General features: G+C 34.7%; 1 protein-coding gene across 1 annotated transcript in view; it reads right to left on the reverse strand.

Annotated features, from left to right (window-relative positions):
- Positions 1-22712, reverse strand: part of myripb (myosin VIIA and Rab interacting protein b) — a 231359-nt gene that overhangs the window by 33504 nt on the left and 175143 nt on the right. The window contains exons 4-5 of the mRNA XM_016490029.1: positions 8236-8372; positions 778-858 (exon numbers count right to left, since the gene is read on the reverse strand). Of these exons, the coding sequence (XP_016345515.1) occupies positions 778-858; positions 8236-8372 (218 nt within the window). The remainder of the gene's footprint in view (positions 1-777; positions 859-8235; positions 8373-22712) is intronic.

Here is a 22712-nt window from a genome sequence, read left to right on the forward strand (position 1 = left end):
TTGGTAGTTCCTAGGATAGCAAAGTCCACTAAAGGAGGTAGAGCTTTTTCACACTTGGCTCCCAAACTCTGGAATAGATTTCCTGATAACGTTCAGGGTTCAGACACACTCTCTCTGTTCAAATCTAGACTAAAGACACATCTCTTTAGCCAAGCATTCACATAATGTATCTCATAACCTTGTACTTCAGTTACATCTGATCAAATGCACATTTTCATTCTTTTGCTTGGGTTGAACACATTATTTTTTGCTTAGTTGGAACAGCAGCTATGCAAATTTTTCTCTATTACCTTCTCTGTTTCTGCCACAGGAATGGCATCTTGTGGTAACTAGGAATTACACAAGCTTCAGTCTGGATCCAGCCCTTACAAAGACCTGAGATGACCGAACACCTGAGAAGAGATGATGCCAACCCCCCAGAGGACCTCAGATGATGCCAACCCTCAGACAACATACAAAACTACCAAATTTTGCTATAATGGACATCAACTTGAGATAGTCACCACTGATAAGCTATTACTAAATATAATGTAGAATCTTTAATTTTCTGTAAAGCTGCTTTGCAACGATTTGCATCATGAAAAGCACTATACAAATAAACCTGAATTGAATTGAATATATTAACCCAGGAATACAGAGATTAAGGACTAAATCAAGGTACTGAAAGCTTTATGTTGGTGTGGGTTTGAGAACCTGGCAGATTTAAATTTATTTTATGGGTCTGAAATGTGAAAACACATGTGTAGAGGGCAGAAGTATATTGATTTTTCATGTTACCTTCACTCTGCCTGTAGAGCGTGGAGTCACTGCCATCACAAACACTGCCATTATCATTACTGCCTTCTTGAGCACTCACCTCTAAAAAAAAAACAAAAGAGATAGACATAAATCAAAGGAATCAAAACATTCCAGACAAAATTGTGCTTGTCTGGACATGTCTGGTTATATGTTTTATTATAAATTAAACTTAACATAATTTTGGTTGACAAAACTGATGAGAAATTTTCATAGAAACAGGAATAAAATTTAGCAACATACTCAAAACACACACAAGCTAATCAAGCTAAATGAGCACAAAATACAAAAATAAAATGTACTTAATATATGAATCCTCAAGGAAACTTTTGTCAGATAAATTTGACTTCTAAAGACAGTTTTGTTCACAAATTATAGCTAAGCAAACCCAGTGACTCATTCAACTGCAAACATACAGTACACTTAATAAAATAAAATAATGTAGAAACCCTCTAGTCTGTGTGACTAAACACAATGTGGCACAGATTAGCTGAGGGTCAAAACTGCCATGTTAGCTGTGAGAAAAAAGTGAGAGACGATACCGTTAAGTAGGCATACACATCATTGTGTCTACCTGACCAGACGGTTACCTTTTCACTTTCTTTTTTCAGCTGACCTCGAGAGAGTGCTAGCTCAATATCACCATGACAACAGCATAGAGAAAGAGACTGTCTCAGGTTACTTATGTAACCATGGTTCCCTGAGTAGGGAACGAGACACTGCGTCCTCTAGGGGTCGCTATGGGGGAACGCCTCGTCGTGACCCGTGTCTGAAGCATACATTGAAAAAACACCAACTTGTTGGCTGGCGATAGCCATGATCCCATGAAAGGGAACACTGCACATTCTATCTGGCCTGTAACCGCCCCATGCAAGGCCAATGAAATACAGAGACAGAACACAGGTGTCATATGTAATGTATCAAACAGAGACAGAGCACAGCAATTGACAGATAACCTTACAACTCATGCATAGATGGTCATATTTACTGTATGACTAAAGAGTAATTACCATTAGAAAGTTTTTTTTATATATATATATATATTTTTTTTATATATTGTGTAAAATAAAATAATCATAATAAAAACAACATGAAATGGTAAATGATCAGAAATGGCTGTTTTGGATTTTTAAATAAATACTTTGTAAAAAAAAAAAAAAAAAAAAAAAAATACCATTTATTTTTATTTTTTGGTTTTATGTAAAACAAAAAACCCCATATGTATAAAAACAAATCTTACAAAACATTCATATAACTGTATGCAACAGATCCTGGCATCCACAGCAAAGCAGATCAAATTGAGTCTAGCTCATAGCTTAGGGACTCTCACTCACACAGCAGGCCTATGGAATAGCTTTCAATTTAGAAACTAAGAATTCAAATGAGTTCATTTAGGAAATGACAGTTCATTTACGTGTACACAAGAACTGATACAGACCAGCATAGTCACTCACACAGACTATCAGTTCTAAGAATAGTCCTTCATTTGGCTGAAAGAAACAAGTTGAATATCTAGAAACAGTGAGTGTGCATCTGAAAAACTGATAATGGCACAGTTTTACACTGTGACCACAGTACATTATATGTGACCTGAGTCACACACAAACACATAAACCATAAAAATAAACACGTGGAACCAATTCAAGGCATTTGTCAATGTATCAGTGCACAGAACAGTCGTTTCAGTCTTTATTATTCTCTAATTTATAAGAACTCACAAACACTTTTTAGAGTCCCTACACCTCAAAGACACTTCAGAGGCAGACAAATTGAATGCAAATACGCATTCCCAACAAACCCAGCTAAAGGGTTCATCTCCATATTTGCCAGACCAGGGGTTAACAATAATGATAGTTTGATGACATGAAGGTGACATTATCTAGCTAGTACAGATGAGGTTGAAATTGCAAGAAAAAAATGTGATGGAAGCATGAATAAAATGTGAACATGGAACACATTATACTATTCTGTCCTGATGTTTTTTAGAAAACACCAAAAAAACACCAACTCACCTGTCAATTATACGCTGTACTTTTTTAAGGTTTTGTAAGGTTTGCATAGTGGAAGAAAATAACCGCCTGATCACATCAGTTGCTTTAGTATCTTAATGGTTGGAATCTTAGTGTTCAGAAACCTTATCACATGAAGCTATGAACTATTATGATGTGAAGAACATCAATGTTCATTCTGTAATATCCAAGAGGTGCTGAATATGGATTACACTGTCTGACAGATTAATTTATACACTCCAATGATGAATGCAGAGCATCACACAGGCTCCTCTGGTCTCTTTTTAAATGTCATCTCATCACATCACTCCATGTATCTCTATGAGACAGGCACAGCTTGTGTTGCTCAGAATCACTCAGCTGAATGAGTGTGACAGACAGAAACTCTTCCTACAGCTCCACCACTTCACATACACGCTCTTATACAAGTAATGCACACCATAAAATGAATTAAAAAAAAAAAGATACCGGATCGTCCCTACAATACTGACACTTTCAGTATTAATTAAGAAGATTGATCCTCATAATTAAAAAAATATAGATTTTTTTCTTTACTAATGATTTAATTTATTTGGCATGAAATTGCAGTGAACTGTATGTATAGGTACTTTTTTGGAGTTGTTTTTATGTGAGTTTGAGGGTTTAGTTACATCCAAAATCAGTGATATAAGGATTAGTGAGTGCTATGCTAACACTAATGCTGCAGTAGGAGAGATGCTACAGTAGGGATGTTAGTATCCCTATGCTAGCAGTGTTAAAATAACTGACCTACACTATAGTATTACTAGCAGTCTATCTGATAAAAATGGCAATGGTGTAGCATAGTGTAAAATCAAATAATCCCCTTACCATCAGACTACACCCACATATACCTTTCATCTCTCTCTATCTCTTGCTATCAGAGGAAATAGGATTACTGCTGCTAGGCTTTAATTTAAAATGAGAAAAATAAGGATTATCCAACATGAGTCAGTGAGCGTGCTGCGTACTACCAGCCCATTGAATGTGTGTGGACAGTGACGCAACGACTGAGTAACTGCCTCCTTCTCATAAATGATCTGTCACTGCTTTATAGTTTCATTTGCACTCTGGTGCTCATGTTTATTTGTGTGTGTGCTTGTGTGTTGTGAGGGTCCACATACTTGTACAGGTTAATTTGTGTGAGAGAGCGAGTTTTTATGTGTATATACAGTCCCAGCTTGTATAGGTCAGCTATAGTTAGCCTGTAAGCGAATTAATGTGTGTGTGTTTGTGTGTGTGTTCAGGCTGTTTCTCTCTGTCCTTGAAAAACACACAGATCAAATTAAATAAGAAACATCGATGTGATCTCACTGTAGGTCATGGCTGCAGCTGTTAAATGGGCTGTGTCTCTTAACGCCACACTTTAACTGCACCCAAAGACAGAGTCAAGAGAATAGAAAGATAAATAGAAAGAATACAGCAGATAAAGAAGAAATATTTATTTAATACATTTGATTATAACACATATCACTTTTGACATTTACAGTAAAACTGCAATCTCACTAAACTGTAATTCCTTTAGGTGCATGATGGAAGAATAAATTATCACAAACTATGCTGTCAACACATTAAATGAATTAAATGAATTTAAACTGCCAAAATAAAAGCACAGTTTTTTTTTTTTTTAAATATTGATAATAATAAGAAATGTTTCTTGAGCACAAAATCAGCATATTAGAATGATTTCTGAAGGATCATGTTACATCGAAGACTGGAGTAATGGCTGCTGAAAATTCAGCTTTGCCATCACAATATATTAAATTACAAAACACTTATTTTAAAATGTATATACTATTTCACAATTTCATTTCAATCAATTATCACAAATTAAATTACATTTTTTAAGAGTAAGAGTAAATTTTTTAATTCTGGAAGAATGCACTAAACTGAGCAAAAGTGGATGTACAGACATTTCATATAAATTATGCTGTTTTAACATTATTTTAATCAACAAACGCAGAAAAAATTATTATATAATTATCCTAAATTGTTTATATAATATAAAATATTATACTGTACTGTATTATACTGTACACTACTATTCAACAATTTGCAGTCAGTATGAATTGTTATTTGTTTATGAAATAATTTAATACATCCTTGCAGAATATTTTTTTATTCTTCAAAGATGCATTAAATTGAAAGTAGACATTTCAAAAGTTAAAGTAAAGACATTTCATATTATTCATATTGTTGTACTTTTGAACGTAATATTCAAATAATTCAGAAAAAAAATGTTTTACAGTTTCTGCCAGAATAAAAAAAACACAGCTTTTTTTCAATATTGATAATAATAAGAAATGTTTCTTGAGCACCAAATCAGGATCATGTTACACAGAAGACTGGAGTAATGGCTGCTGAAAATTCAGCTTTGCCAGGAAAATATATTAAATTACAAAACACTTATTTGAAAATTACTAATACTATTTCACAATTTGCTATTTTTACTGTGTTTTTATCTATTAAAGAGACTCTTTAAAAATCTTTCTTTACCAAAATGTTTGAACTTGATTTATTAAGAATTATTTAGAAATAACAAAAAATATTAAGACAAGATTTTTGTTTCAATGTGATTAGTTAAAAGTTAATGCACTACAGTGATTTTTTTTATAAGCAATAAAAGACATACTGCCATGAATTAATAACCTATTCAAATAGAAAACAGTAAACATTTTACATACATTACAGCTATTTTTACGGCTGACCTTATTGCATATGCATTTGTAGGTGTTTCCCTTTCAGATACAAAATTTATAGGAGGGTATGAAAATGGCATGACATGGCTGCAATAATCGCTAATTTGCACTGCTCTTTATAATTGTCCTGTTTTTAAATTGTCTAATTTGCCATTTGGTAAACCTGACCCAATATGTGGTATTTATAAAAATGTTTACATGACTAGCAAAAGTGGCAAATCCTTTTAATAATCTAGTTCATTCAGAGCAGATGAGATTATCTATTTTATTGTCAATGATTATATATTTTTAATCTGACTCTTTATAATTAAAACAGCCTTGCCATTAATCATGTATCTGTAATTAATGGCTCTTGCTGAGGTAAGCATCACAATTATTATTGCCCACAGGGGGTTTGTTCTAAAGTATTGAACATCAGCATGTAACTTGTCTCACTCATACAGACTTGAATGATGTGCTATTATGTTTCTATGCAGGCAATACAACAGCAAAGAAAAAAAGGAGGAACCAAAGTGGGCTATTTTGATTAAGGCTGATAAGCAACTACCCTAAGCACCCTAGCAACCCCCTTGTAATCATGCCATGAAATACCCTAGGAGACGCATAGCAATTTTAGCACTATAGCATAATACTGCTAATACTTATAATGGGGGCAGTCATGTCCAAATGGTCAGAGAGTCTGACTTGTCGCGGGTTCACGTCTCGGTACCAGCAGGGATTTTAGGTGGAGGGAGTGAATGACCAGCGCTCTATTTCGCCCTCAATACCACGAATGAGGTAAGACCCTTGAGCAAGGCACCGAACCCCCTTTTTCCTACTAATAATATATACCAGTATTCATACCTCTATTACCCTTGTGAAAAATCTGTGCACTTTAGTACACAGTTATTAGTCAACACATGAAATTAAGTGTACTCATTTACAGCATGACAAAATTTTATTTAAACATTATTTAATAAGTAAAAGTGAAAATAGTGCCATTACAAGTTACAAGTCACCAATAACACTTGAGTAAAAGTCTTAGTGACTTATTTTAATAGGCTACTTAAGTATTTTACTCATTGTGAATGTAGACTCAAAGATGCACTAGTCTGAGAAAAGAGAAAAACAAGAAACAGCTGATTTTCTTCATGCTGATTAAGAGCATGTATTAAAATTAAAATTAAAATTAAACTGAACACTCAATATTGCAATAAATCAAGGTCAACACAACTGCCTCTTAAACATCTAAAAACACCCAAATCTCAGTTAAGCTGCATGCACAAAAAGGGTTTAAAACTTAAACCAAAATCCTTCAAAATAATGACTCTTCAAGATAACAAAAATAATATTAAGTAAAAGGTTGTGTGGTAATTTAATTGCCATCCAAATCCACATATCACATCCACGTTTCAACTACAGCATGTCTATTTTCTTATTTTTTAACAGGAGATTTAATAATCAAGTAATAAACAGGATATAATTTTAAATAAAAAAAAATCGTATTATTTCCAAGCAAACAATGTTTTATTTACAGCAGATGATTATGCAACTGTCCACGTGAGCACACAGGAACACAGAACTCTCCTCTACCATGAATAAATTGCCATCTGAATGCATGAGTTTTATCAATGAGCTGCCATGTAAATTTATTTCTACAGATAAAGCCTACTTGCACAGGATGTACTCATTTTGACCTCATCACTGGCTGTAGCCATGTGCTCATCTCAAATGATATCACCTGTGATTCAGGAACTAGCTGCTAATGCACTCACATTCTAATGCACTCACATAAAGTAGCCTCACTGCAGATCTTTTACTTTTAGTACCCTGTACATGGTTATATCACTTCTTTTGTAACAAAAATAAACTGCTGCAAAAAAAGTAAGGTGCCATGCAAAATGCAGTGAGCAACTGAATTACTTGTTACAAATGTAGTGGAGTAAAGTGTACATATATAAAAAAAAAAAAATCAAAGTCAAAGTCAAAGAGAGAGTAGAAGATGCTAAAATCTTTGATACAACGTAACCAAAAAGATACTTAAGTACAGTAAATTTACTCAAACGCTTTACACCACTGGATTATTTTAGCACCACTCACTGGACATATCATTTATGCACTGCAAAAATAGGTGCAAAAAACAGTGTAATAAAATGTTGACATTCACATTCCTCCTTTTTTTAATTAAAACTGAACACACCTTTAACGACACTCAAAGTATTGCAAAACATGCAAGAAGCACCCTAATATCATTTTGTGAAAATGTTGCCTCTGACACTTTTTTTTTTTTAATTAGTCTGGCTTGCATAAAAGAGTCAACCGTTTGTCTTTGATGGTTTAACTATTGAAAAATGTTGAGTTGTGATACTTGCATTTAGAAGACTTAGGTTCAAATCAAACCTACAATGTGTGTCCCAATCCTTTTCATCCTTTTCTGTCTTAGTTTAATTTCCTGTTCCCACACTCGAAATATAAAAATTCAATATTAATTTATTGCCTTCTTATTGTCTTGTAATCAAAATGTATTTCTGGACTTATACTGACACCTAGTAGTGTGGATGCAGCATTACCTGAAAGTCAAGGTTTTCAGCTACTAGTGTCATTGTAAAAATGCCATTAATCATTTAATCTGCTGGCCAAAGTGTCTGATAATAGTGGGGTTACTAAGATAAAGTGAGTAGCATAACTTATACACACACTGCAGGATGTAGAGTTTGTATGTGTGTATTTCATACCTGGTAACTCAGATAATGCTCCTCTTTCAATGATGTGTTTCCTGCAGAGGGTCTTCAGCACCTTGGCGCTGCCAAATCTCTTAAACCGACTCTTCACATTATTGTAGTACCATTCTAAGGACTGCGTCCTCAATAGCCTACACACAAAAGACAGCGGGTGGATGTTAAATTACATACATATTAGCGCTACTATGCAAATAGACACAAAGCAATACTAGATGTAAGGCCTTTTTATACTAGCTTTTTTATATTTTCTAATTATAACTACAATTTAACATTATATGGTTCAACAACAAGCGAACAATGCAAGGATGACACACTCAAACAATAGTAAGGCCTTAATTTAAGATTTGCATTGCATATAAAAATTCCATCAATCTGGGTTACACAGTTCAAACCATCACTGCTTTAATGCAAATAATAAAAAGCAACTACTGCATTTAATTTGTATTACAGCACTGCTTTAAAAACAATTGTGTATGCATTGCCAAAATAGAACTAATGTCTTTTCTCTGCTCTATTACAGAGAGTAAAAATACTTTATAATTGGTGTGTAGTCATTGCTCAGTGACAACCACTAGGCTGACACTGTTTTATTGCAGACATTGTGCAATCATTGCTCTGTTTAATGATTGTGCTGTCACTGCTCTATTATAACTATTTAACATCAATGACCGATTGCAATTAAACTTAAAAATGGCTTTATTATTATAAATACTGCTCTATCATTGCTCTTTGACTTTAAGAGTATAATATTGTTTAATTGTGGAGCCATTGTTCTGTAACAACTGCTGTGCTGTCATTACTCCATCTACAGTAGAACACTGTAAAGGTACACTACCGCTCAAAAGTTTTGGATCAAACTTGTCTGTTCTCTGTGGGAATGTCTGCTTTTGTTTTGGTCTATGTGATTCCGCCAAATTTACTCAATAGTATTTCGACAACGGGTTGTCAGTTGGTGGAAAACACAGCATTTTGCTGTGATGGAAGCCAGAAAACAAACTGTGTCAGAGATTGCATATTCTACCCAATGTAAAAAGCTTACAATCATTCCTGTTGTCTTTAATCTGGCAACCTGCACGATCGTTGAGTTTGAGGAGAGGGCCATGGGAGAAACAACTTTGAATTTGGACTGCAGTTCCCATTTCAACCACTAGCTGACAATGTTACATACTGCTTTTTTAAATGTTTATAGGCAGGGTTCAGGGGCTCTAAAGGTGCTAGAGGGTGAATGAAAACAAAGAAAACAAATGAAAAAAAAAGAGTACCCTCTGTTGAGGCTGTAAAAATAGGATATTGGCAAAACAGATTTGCAAATGCCAGTGCATATTTATGTCTTCACTAAAGAGAGCTTCAACGGTTTCTATTTACAAAATGTTTCTGTAGTGTTGAGCAATGAAGCCAAATGTTTTGTTCAGTGCTAAGTCAAGTAAGTTTGTGAATCCTCTCATTATAACAAACAAAGTGTAGACACAATTTAAATTAAAGCTGCAAGCAGCGATGAAAGGGCCCTCGCACCCGGGCTCACTGCCACCCGGTGGCTTTAGAAAAACAGCGAATGGTGAGCAATATGCATTTAAAGTGGTAAATATAAGAGGAATATGTCAAAGTAATTTGTATGTGCCAAACTTCCTGCTGCCAGCTGGTGGTGCTATTACTTATAACGGAATATTGGCATGTGGCAATCTTTAAGCCAGGACTTTGATCAAACATATGAAGTTTGGTGCAGATTGTAAAATGTAAAATGTAAAACATGACATATCCTCTTGCCAACAGGTGGCACTATGATTATAACTGTATATTGACCTTTAGATGTCTTCAGGCCAGGACTCTTACCAGACATGTGATGTCTAGTGAAGATTGGTTATTGCGTAGCAGATTAATGTAAAACAAGTCATTTCCTGTTGCCAGCAGGTGGTGCTATGATTATAAATGAATATTGGCATTTAGATATCTTCAGGCCAGTTTGGGGCAGATCATCAGACATTGTATGGCTACATAGATGTATAATTGCAGGATACACTCTTGAAATAACAATAACAATGGATAAGACAAAATATCATGTCAAAATAGATGTGCATTAAGGCTAGAGCACCTTCACTAAGTTCAGAAGCACCCACAGTGATTTGATTCCGAAACTGGGCCTGAATATTTAAATGCCAAAGTATTTTTGGTCTTTGGTTTTAGACTGATGAAATGGTTGATAGAAAAGAGATTTTACAAATAAACTTTCTCAATTAAAGTAAATCATTTCTGAGACTGTAAGGCTCTAGTTCAGGGGTGCCCAACCTTGTTCCTGGAGATCTACCTTCCTGCAGAGTTCAGCTCCAACCCTAATCAAATACAACTGAACCAACTAATTAGGATCTGAAGGAGTACTTGATAATTACAGACAGGTGTGTTTGATCAGGGCTGGAACTGAGCTCTGCAGGAAGGTAGATCATCAGGAACAGGGTTCGGCACCCCTGCTCTAATTCAACTGAAACTTGAAATGGTCAAATTAAATTCAGTAGCAGTTATTTATAGATTAATTGACTCAAGTCAAGTTCACCAGCATCAATCATGGTTATAATTTAAATGCATTAATTAAAGCAACCGTTTTAGATCAAAGACTCTATTTTGCAGTGACTGATGATACATCTTTTTACAAAGACTAATGACCATGGTTGTTGCCACTTACATTTAAAATATAAACTACATAAATTATCATCTAATCAATTCAAGTATAGAACCAAGACCCACATTGTTTCTTATTCAATATTCTGTTTCACAAATATTTCAGAATATAAAATTAAAATGTTCATTTTTGGATGCGACCATCATTTCATGTTGACTTTAAAGCAAATAAATTTGCAAACTCTGCTTTATATTCTGTTCAAGCAAAACATTTACAGAGAATTAGATGTTATTTTATCTCTAAGCATAAGAATGTTTAGTTCTCTGCATCTCCATGACCCACTTTTAGAAAGAGGATGCAGAATTAAGATCCATAAACCACAGTGGCAATGATTTCTGCAGTAAATTATATTATAATATCTGACATAATGTAATGAAGCAGCGGCCTGCAGCAGAGAGAGCATTCCCACAATGCTTTTCTGTTCAAATTTTCATTTATGTAATAAAGAAGCCGTCTCACACTGATAAACTCTTTTATGCTCTTGTGAAGGCCTTCATGCATCAAAATGAAGTTCACAAATAGACTGCGTGAAACAGACAGTGTTAAAATTTAAATTACACTTATGACGGCACACACTTTAAACATACTGATCTGTCCACACAGAAAGTGGTGAGGTGAGAAGTGAAAAATTGCAAAGTTAAATGAACAGCATCTTTAGCTGCCCTTCAGCTGTGATCAGCATCTCAATAACATCAGCATCTCTATAACAGAACTGGAGTGAATATACTGTACATTGTAATTCATGCTGTAGTAGTGAAAATTATAGTGAAAATGGCTCTACGTTACATTAGAAAAATGTCACTAGTGTCATTAATTAATTTATATATATAATTTATATATTATATAAAATTATTTTATATATATATACACTGTACTGTACACTGTAAATAAAATGTTGATAATTCTGTTAATATATCAAAACAAAGTTAATAATATAAATATATTATAAGAACTATTGTTTTATATACTATTGTTGCTTTTATAACATGCTATAATGCATGGTATGCAACAATTAAGTTAATTTGATTTTATGTGTTTTTGCAACCCTGGGTTAAAATGTGGGCTATACTTTACTTCAGACAGGAGATAATGGTCTATTTTTAGTGTGTTATTGGGTGTCTGTGTAATATATAAAGCTCTACAGTAAATGAGGACCCATGGTAGAAAAGCAGATGGGTTTCATCTTTGTGCCTCTCAGGAGTGCAAAACTACTGGAATTACATACAGCTCTGCTCTGGCACACAACTATATATTCACACACCACAAGCCTAATTCCATTCCATTCTAACTGAAAGAACAGCACTCTTCAAACAGTTTGGGCCCTGAGATTGATGAGAAATCTGTCTACATGTTGACAACACACACACATACACACACACACATACTTGTATTTGTGGTTTACGGGGAGTCTCCATAGGCATAATGGTTTTTATACTGTACAGACCGTATATTCTATTGCCCTACACCAACCCTACCCCTAAACCTACCCCTCACAGGAAACTGCTGGCAATTTTAGAATTTCATAAAACACCGTTTTGTATGTTTTTCTTTTGTTTTACGGGGACACAGGAAGTGTCCTCATAAACCATGTTTACGTTGTAGTACCCATGTCATTATACACATTTGTGTCCTCATAAACCATATATACCTGTACACACACACACACACAAGTAGGTAAAATGGTAAAACGCTCTCTCTCTAAGCATGAAGCATGACCCTTCCATCGTTCTTGACAGATGTGTGTCCAGTCATCTTCAGACATGACATCTGCCAAATGAAAAAATTCAGCACCTGTGGAATAAAGTGATGACATTATGCACATCAGAGACTGAGATATAACAGCTTTCCCATGGGAACATAGTAGCAAGTCATGATGGGAAGCACAAAATGAGATGGGATGTCTAAAAGCTCTAAATATCCATCAGAGCAATGACAGATCTTATAGGGCTGTGGAAAAAGATAAAACAGAGATTAAAGATCAAAATTAAAATTTTCTACAATGAAACTCAAGGTAGGTCATAACAATAAATTACAATATACAGATCATGATAGTTACAATACAGTAGATTATGAATTCAGATTGAATTAACCTACAGATTATACGTATTAACAACAACAAAGTAGTCTATATCACCTAAATTGTTAATAACTGCTAAATAAATATATAATAGGCTTCATCTTGAACCAAACACTTCTCAGCATTGTGAGGATTAATTCTGTTAGCTGTAAATCTGTTTGGAGGTTAATGGAAGTACACACACGCTGTTCTCTTTAGCGTCACCCACATTATTGACAGTTACCCTTTAGCCCTAGAATGAAATCAGTAAAATGACCAATTAAAGGGGATAATAGCAGCACAAGGTGGGAAAACACACACAAAGCATATGCTCACCATTTATAAAATAACATTATGCTCAAACATTATCTTTTATTCTCTTTATTATTGCTCCTCCGTTTTTCTGTCTTTGAGCTTTTCTTTCAACAGCAGCATGTTCTCTATACTGCTGTTCTCTGCTTGACTACAAGTCATTATACAGTACATCATGAAAACCTACACAAAAATGATTTCATTTCAAACATCTGTCAGTACTAGATGTAATGAGTTCTATAAATGTATTAATTCTGTCGCAGTGAGCCCAGCATGGACTATTGCCCAGAATTAGCAACATCACATCTGTTTCACTGCTTACATTAGCTAACCTAATTTGAAGTGGCTTCTGTGCCCTTAAACAAGAGTATTTACATCCTGAGCAAGACTTGTCCTCAGGAGGTGTTGTAACACCCAAACTGAAGAACATTTGAAAAGCATCTGTGTTCTAATTCAAAATCACACTTTACAAAGTAGACAACACATCAAATAGCTCCCACGCAGGGTGAGATCTCACAAACATTTAATGAACAATCCCTTCTGTCTTTTGCTCACTGACCACAGTTTTCACCACAACACACTCGTTTTCTCTCTCCCTCTGTCCAACAAGCAGCTCATGTCTGTCTATCAAGATATCAGGATATGAAATGTCTATTAATGATAATAAGAATCTGCATAAATGTATTGGTAACACTTAAGATAAGGGAACACTTCACTATTAAAGGGGTCATTTGATGTTGCTAAAAAGAACATTATTTTGTGTATTTGGTGTAATTAAATGTGTTTATGCGGTTTAAGGTTAAAAAGTAGTTTCGCTTTCACAACGAAACGAACGGAGGCCAGAGGCCTAGAGTGAGCAGAGGCCGGTGGCTAGAGTGAGCGGCGACGGGTGGGCTTGCGGCAACCACATGTGACGACCCCAGGCTGGACTCCACTTCATCCACGGTGAAAGCCGATCCGGCGATCCACAGCGCAAAGTTGATGTATTTCCTCAGCGACCAGCACGGATCAGCTCCAGGCATGACGAAGCGGAAATCGTCCTCTTTTGGAAGGCCAAACAAAGTAGTTTCGCTTTCACAACGAAACACACAGCGCCTTCACGACATGGCGGCGGCGGCAACAACAATACTACAGCGAGAATAAAAGTTACGCCTTCTTTCTTTGCGTGAACATTTGGGTGGCGTTATGCAAATCTTCCCACATTGTGACGTAGACATGTGGGGGCGTGCTAGAATGAGCCGTTTTAGGTAGGCGTGGTTGACTCTTAACTTTTATAAATAATATCTCTTTGGATTTGAGACTTTAGTCTTTACAACTTTACAGATCTTCTTTATGCACCAAGAGCTTGTAACACTCCAAAGAGAAAGGAAAAATTTAAATCGCATCATATGACCCCTTTAACTAATGGATAGTGTTCACTAATCTAAAGTGTTACCAATTTATTTATACAGCAACTCACACTTTCAGATAATTGAATATCAAGTTTTTCTTGTATCCACCAAGAGTTTCATAAGAGATCTCAAACTGTGCTCATATTGTTTGCAATCAGATGTGAGAGACATATCAATATGAACTAGGGCTGCACGATTAATCGCATGCGATATTTAACGCGCATCTTGTCAGAAAGCCGGTTCTGTAATCAGCGGTAGAACTCAAATCTCTACATTGGCTTTATAGTTATATACCTATACTGTATGTCAATAGTTCTATATTTTAAGCTTTCTGAATCAATATTTGTACTTCCCCATTCCCCAAATGTATACATTTTTAAATATTTATAAACAACAACAACACCAATAATCATAACCACATAAAGTAGTCCATATGACCTAAATTATTATTAATAATTGATGTCATATGTGATACTTTTGTGGTTTTATTGTGGTTGTTGTTGTAATAATAATCAATTAATTAAAATTATTATTAAAAGGTAAGGGAAAGATGAGTAAATTAAGATTAAAGTTTCATTCTGGGAGGAAAATGTTCATTTAGAAATGCAAATTGATTACTTTAAAATAAGTTCACAAGTTGGTGGGAACTATCTTCTTTGTTTATTGGGACTCTGAGAGTATCTTAAAAAGGTTAACATTTTTATCTCTGTAATGCCAGTCTTTAAATGATTTCTAATGCAAAATCCATAGGTGATTAAAATTATGCCAGTAGTACAGTAATGGCTAATGATATGAGCAAAGTAAAAGGTTGCAAGTTCACTCCCAAATATGAACACCAACAGTCAGTGACATCATAACAGTGCTCTATCAACATCATGCCTGCGAGCTGATCACTTCACCCAGGTCACTTTTCCTGTACACAGTGTACTATGAGTTTCTGAGGGTGAAAAGCATCAGCTAAAAATGGAATACCAGAGCGGACAACAACAAAACAAACATTGTACTGCTGTTACACAGAAAAGGATTTCATCATCCTTGGACACACACGCTCCACTCACACATCACTATGCCTTTTGAACCATACTTAAGACATGTTCAAGAGAGCAAAAAGCCAATCCAGGTGAAATCACTTGCAGTAATGATTTCTTTACATGTCCGGGATGACTGAATCTAAATGACTAATAGAGATGACACAGAGCTGTGTAAGAGTGAATATGGTCTGAGTTTGACCTCAGTAGCACACAAATATAGTCCAAAACAATGCCCTGCATGGGTAGTAATGTGCTTAACTGCACTGACTACCGTTTTTTCCCTGACCTTTTAGTGGCGTTGTTGTACAAGGGATTGGCTAAATAAGATGGTCCAGTTAGCCTTCGTTTTACCTTTTCCCATTTTTTATACTGCATGTCATAATCTATACTTGTGTTTGAATTAAAATTAACAATAAAACACTCTTTAATAGTTACAATATCTATATAGTAGGTGTAATCATATAGTAGTAATGGTGTTTTCATTATACCTGAGCGCACCTTAACATATGCCCACTTGGTTTGGCAAAATGTTTTCAGTCTGGCCTTTAAACAACTGAAACCTTTTCCAAGGAATTTTAAACGAAGAAGAACAGCTATAATTATTATTTGCACTGAGGAACTAAACAGTAATTCTGCTGTAAAACAGTGGTTTAGTAGTGTGGAACTAATACTATTAATTATTGATAAATAACACCATCAATACAAACACGCTATGTGTTTGTATTGGAATCTTGGTGCAGCATAATTAATTAACCAGAACTGGAGTCTTATTTTGGCTTTGGTTATATGTAAACCACATGAGAGCTGCACCAGGATGCTCTTATTTGCAGTTGGTAATGTCCAACAATCAACAGATAATAACTAGTAAAAAGGCATGGTCCCACTTTATATTAAGTGGCCCTAATACCTGTGTACTTACATAGTAACTAGATGTGTACGTATTATGTAACCACAGTGCAAGTACACATTGGTACATAATATCTAGAGCTGTAATATTTCTGTAACCACACACATGTAACAACCCTCTGAATGGTTTGTGTAAGTACAAATGTGTAACAGGACAAATATAACTACAATTTGTAACAACAATATGTATAAGAATAATTGGAACAATTTGATCCAGGGGGTGGAGATGGGTAGGTTTAGGGGTGGAAATGGGATCCAGGGGGTGGAAATGGGTTTAGGGATATGTAAAGTGGGAGGAGTTGGATCTCACATTCTGGACACCAACCACAATTTATAGGTAAAGCCTAACTTACTGGCCGGTGCTGTGTAACGTCAGAGTAATTACATGGTAAATCCATAGAAATTGTTTACTTAATATAAAGTGTAACACGTTCTTTATCAAAAAGTGCCGTTAGTCATGTTATACATTTGTACTTTCATTAAAAAAAGTGTTGTTACCAATGTCCTGTTACACATTTGTATTTTCACATACCATTCAGTGGGTTGTTACATATGTGTAGTTACACAAACATTACAGCTGTAGATACTAAGTACTTACACTGTGTTTACATACTATGTACACATCTAGTTACTATGCAAGTACACAGGTATTAGGGCCACTTAATATAAAGTGGGACCAAAGGCATTTATAAAAAGGTACTGTAAATATGTGCAGGCAAGACACGATCAACCATAATTTAGTATGCAAATATTATAGCTATAACAAAGAAAATTAACCTAGGCTGAATGGGAAAAATGTATATTATATTTTGATGTATTGTATATTATATTATATTTTGCTTCTTGCATGTTTCATGGCACTTTTAAAGTGAAATGTCCAGTTAGTGAAGCTAAAAGCATGTTTAGATTTATCTGAAATGGATGAACATGAATGTGTATACTTTCATGTAGGAATTATGTTGGTTGTTTGTAGGCCTACGTGTTGTGGAAGTGGCACTAAAATTATAATGCTGAATTGCATTTGAAAATATCGACCCACCCACATTAAACCTAACCATTATTGTTAGCAAAAGCTAATGTGATAGGACTGGGCGATAACACAATAACAATCATTATCGCAATATAATTTTCCCTGATAAAACAACAAGAGTTCGATAAATGTTCAATGCAATGTTTATGCACCAAAAGTGTAACGAAACAGCGCTACTCATTTGAACCGCGCAACACAGACCATTTATCCGCTCAGCTCAAAGTTCAAATGGCAGCGCAGCGTGAGCTCACTAGAGCAAATGTGTTTACTCGCTGATGAGTCTCGGTTATGCGAGCAATTAACAGTGTTGTAATATCCAGTGTGAAGCGCTTGAATTCAGAGAACACAAATGACTTGGTGATTTAAACTAGTTTAAAGCCAGATGAAACAGGGCTGACAAACAGCAGAAACTCTGTGTGCAACGATACAGTCATAAGCCTTTTCAATCAACAAATTGGCATCATTTACCATGTATTTACTGTAGTATCCTATGGTATTGTGGCAGAAATGTGGGATATTGATATAAAATTGTATTATATTATTGATGTAGACATGTATTAAATGAGTAATGGAATATTTTTACAGTATTTTTTGTGATTAAGCTATACTGTGTGCGCATTTATACGAAATGTATTTAGACTAAAGTTTTTAATACGTTTATAATGTAACCATAAGTTACATTTTCCCAAGGTATTGAGGTGCTATATGTGTGGTTTTAACGGTGGTTATCATCATCTAAATGTATGCTACTATGAAATACCAATGGTTAATTTTAATAAAACACAAACAGTCAGAATAATTACATTTTACCATATAAAACAATTTTTACAGATGTTACTGTTTTTGATAATGAACAAATTTACATCTGCATCCTAACTCAAGCTACTACTATTGTCAACTCAAGCTACTGTTAAATGAGCATTTCTAAGAGACAAAAAAATGTATATTGATATTGCAGTCTGCACTGCAAACTGTATTGAAGTAAAAAATTTAAAAACCGTGAAGTGTTTTTCATGTTCTGACCATAAAGAGTAGTTTAAAACCACAATTAATGGTCTAGTTTCTACAATGTTCCTTTAGCAGCAAAAATCTGCCTTTAAATTTAAAAGAAATAAAGATTTGAAATTTATAGTGATAATTATCGATATCGACAGATATGAAAACATTTATTGTGATAATTTTTTTTGCCATATTGCCCAGCTCTAGTGAGAAAATGTATTTACTAGGGCTGGGTAAAAAATATCGATATCTCGATTATAATCGATTCTCAGTTTTATGAAACGATATCGATTCTTAAATCCCAAAGATCGATTAGTCTAGCCTGTTTTCAGTTAATGGACATAACATTGAAGGGCACTTCCCATCCAATAAATCGCAATAAGCATTGTGCTTTGATACTTTTAATATGAAACAAAGTCTCAGATTTCAAATTCTGTCCATTGTATTGCAGTATTCAAACAATACATTCCGTTTTGGCGCTGTTTTGTGGAGTGATCGCTGTAGCACGGCGCGCCTCAGTTCAATAAAAGCGGCAACGCGAGGCGCACCTGAACTGTTTCAGCACAAAATAAACATTACTAAACATCCGAAGGTAAGTTAAAAGAAAGAGTACAACTTTACAATCCATATCCTGTCTCATGTAATCGCTCAATCAGTGTTTCAGCCGCACAAAGACGTCAATATAACAGCTTGTAAACAATGTCACGTAATGTCACATTTACCTCAGAAAAAACATATTCGGTGACCATAAACTCATTAGTCAGCTAGAAAAATTAACTGTAGAGAGGAGCATTTTGCTAAATATATGCACCATATAATATATTTATTATAACTTTTACTGTTCTTCAAAGTTTAATTTATATTTTTTTTATGGTTGCCACCATTTAAATGTTTATATTTTAAAAAACGAATTGAAGTAGAAATATTATTATGTTTTTATTATATTATATATATTATATTATTACTTTTATTATAAAAACTTCATTACGTGTAATTTAAATCTAAAAAATCAGTCAGTTTTAACCTTCAATATTATAGTAATGTAGTATCAAATGACTCATGTATATTTTACAGCATTTGTATAAGATTTTTTTTTTCCTTGAGAAAATTTTGCATGTGTACCAGATATATATCCAAAATAATCGATATTGAATCGAATCGGGAATCAAATCGAATTGCAAGCTTGTGAATGAGAATCAAATCGAATTGTGAAATTTGTGTCAAAACCCAGCCCTAGAATTTACCATGCCATTTTAACTTGCTTCTAGGCTTTGAGCTTTTTAATCAAGTGTCATGACTTGTAATTCACCAGACTTGTTCCTGAATGCTCCACATCGCAAGTACAATGCTGTACCAGGTGAGCTAACCAAACAAGTTTACATACTGTACAATACACTTTTTTCCAATAAGCCTATATTTAAAAAATATTAAAATTATAACAAAAACAATTAATTAAAATAACACTGTGTGACATATTCTAGAATTGGGAATCATTTGGGAATTTTCAAATGTAATCATAAATTTCTTAAAAATGTATTCTTTAGTTCAAAGTTTTCTGTACCCAAGACTCAAAAAAAAAGAAAGAAAGTTTGACTGGAGTCTGCATGTTAAGCAGTTTTAATTGCATGGGTTAATTGCAGACTAATAGGGGATTTAGAACAATCCCCAACCAAAATGTGCACGTAATATCAAGCACTGCAATTATTTACAATGCAAGAGTGTCTGTGCATGTCCAGAGAACAACACTGAGACTATCCTCAGGCTTTCCAGATTTCACATTAATGCAGAAAACTCAAATTTAGTCCCACTGGATTGAATATTTACACCATTTACAACATTCTCTCTCTCAGACACAGTCTACAGTTCTCAAAAGAAACTAGTTATGCTGCAAGACAACCATATGGCCTTGAAAGCTGGGCACACAGTAAAATTAAACTAACATCTCTAAAATAGAGAAGAATGAGAAAAATATACAATTAAGCTATAGGACTTTAGCAATAAGGCTATAAAGATAAAGCTATAAAGATAAAAAAAAAAAAAGAATTTCAAGTCATCTGTTAACTTTGTGTTAGGACCAGACCAAAATTGTATTATTATTATTATTATTATTATTTACTAATAATATTCCAATCCAAGGGAGCAGCTGTGACCAAAATGCAAATCAGTGAGCATTACTAGTCTTCAATAAGCCCAAGAGATCCCACATCACACCACATGTTTATTTCTTTGCACTAGCTACCATGCACCCATATAAGAACAATAATTTGTTCATGAATGAGACACTGTTGCTCATATACTTTCAAGAACATGATAAATACCGCAAAGGAAGATGTCAAGTAAGTAAATAACAATGAGTAAATAACTTACACTTGTTCTATTCCTCATTCAGAGCTATCGTCTGGCTTCAGAAGACTTGGAATATAGTGTGCAGGTTGTATGAACCACTTTTATGGTGCTTAAACAGGCTTGGAACAACTTGAGGGTAAGTAAAGATTTTATTTTCACTTGAACTATTGCTTTAAGATGCTGAAACTATTTTGTGAGATAAATCTGAGCAACATGTAAACTTTGTTGCATCGTTCATACTGTTCCAGACAGATATTCAGAGAAATTGCACACACTCGCTGCCAACTTTTAACAATTTACTGTTTGTAATCCACGGGTCTTCTGAAGTCACTTCTCTGCCGAGTCATTTATCCAGTTTGCAGTGACAGATAATCAAAGCACCAATGAGTCAGAGTATTTTGTCATTAGATCCAAAGGCTTCTGTCAGATCTGACACTCATTTTAATAATTATTTTTTTTTTTTTACATAATTCATTACTATTGGTCACCCTTTATGTCAATCGATCCTTAATCAAACACACCTGATTCAGATCATCAGCTCATTAGTACTTGATTTAGTGCTTGTTTGAAGTGCAAGGGAAAATAAAGAACTGGTTTAATATGACACTTGTGTTATACACTGATCTGACAAAACCTGACAAACATGTCTGTTGTAGTTTGCAGTGTGAATTGGCCTTCAGTGCACTTAAAGAGAGAATACGCTATCATGACTGTTTCTTAACACACTTAAGTACACATTTTAAAAAAGTGCACTTTGCAATAATGTAAAATTAAACAATCAAAAATTACCCTCGCACAGCTGTAGGTAATTGATAGGTGTGTAGGAACAACAACAACAACAACACAAATCTAAAAGAATAAAAAGCTTTTGCAAGTGCGGATAGTGCATGGGATTTATTCTTTTTTGTTTTGTAATAATGTAAAAATACAACAATACTTAATAAGCTACAAAAGTTATTTAGTTAACAGGAGTAAATGATTATCTTTTTTACTTTTGTTGTTTGGTTAACATTATTAAAGGGGTCATATGACGTTGCTAAAAAAGAACATTATTTTGTGTATTTGGTGTAATGAAATGTGTTTATGCAGTTTAAGGTTAAAAAAACACATTATTTTCCACATACTGTACATTATTGTTTCTCCTCTATGCCCGCCTTTCTGAAACGCATACATTTTTACAAAGCTCATCGTTCTGAAAAGCGAGGTGTGCTCTGATTGGCCGGCTATCTAGTGCGTTGTGATTGGCCGAATACCTCAAGAGTGTGACGGAAATGTTACGCCCCTACCATACTGTGATGCCGTGTCCCGGCGCGATGAGACAAAGCCAATAAAACCCATTATAAACGAGGCATTTGTTGCTTCCAGGGGGGACATAATTACTGATTATAATGACTTATACTATCTTTTTACAAGTTGCATCGCGCCGCGTAAACATAAAACCATATCAGCATTTGTGATCGGAGAAATGACAAACAACAAGCTAAATATGAAAACGTACTTACAGGCTGTGAGTCAGCATTATTTGTCAGCATCATAGACTGTATAGGGTCAGCATGCGTGCCGAAGGGGAAACAGGGGAACTGAATTCCCCCGGAACACTGGCATTGTAGGCTAGCTCTCCCAGGAAACAGTCCTCATCCTCCGTAAAATGTGTTGCACACATCTCAATATTTGGTTTGAACTGTTCTGGAACAGTGTTGTAAATACAACTTAACCACTGATTTCTAGT

The sequence above is a fragment of the Sinocyclocheilus anshuiensis genome, unplaced genomic scaffold (assembly GCF_001515605.1).
Source record: "Sinocyclocheilus anshuiensis isolate Anshui unplaced genomic scaffold, SAMN03320099.WGS_v1.1 scaffold106, whole genome shotgun sequence".
NCBI lineage: Eukaryota > Metazoa > Chordata > Actinopteri > Cypriniformes > Cyprinidae > Sinocyclocheilus > Sinocyclocheilus anshuiensis.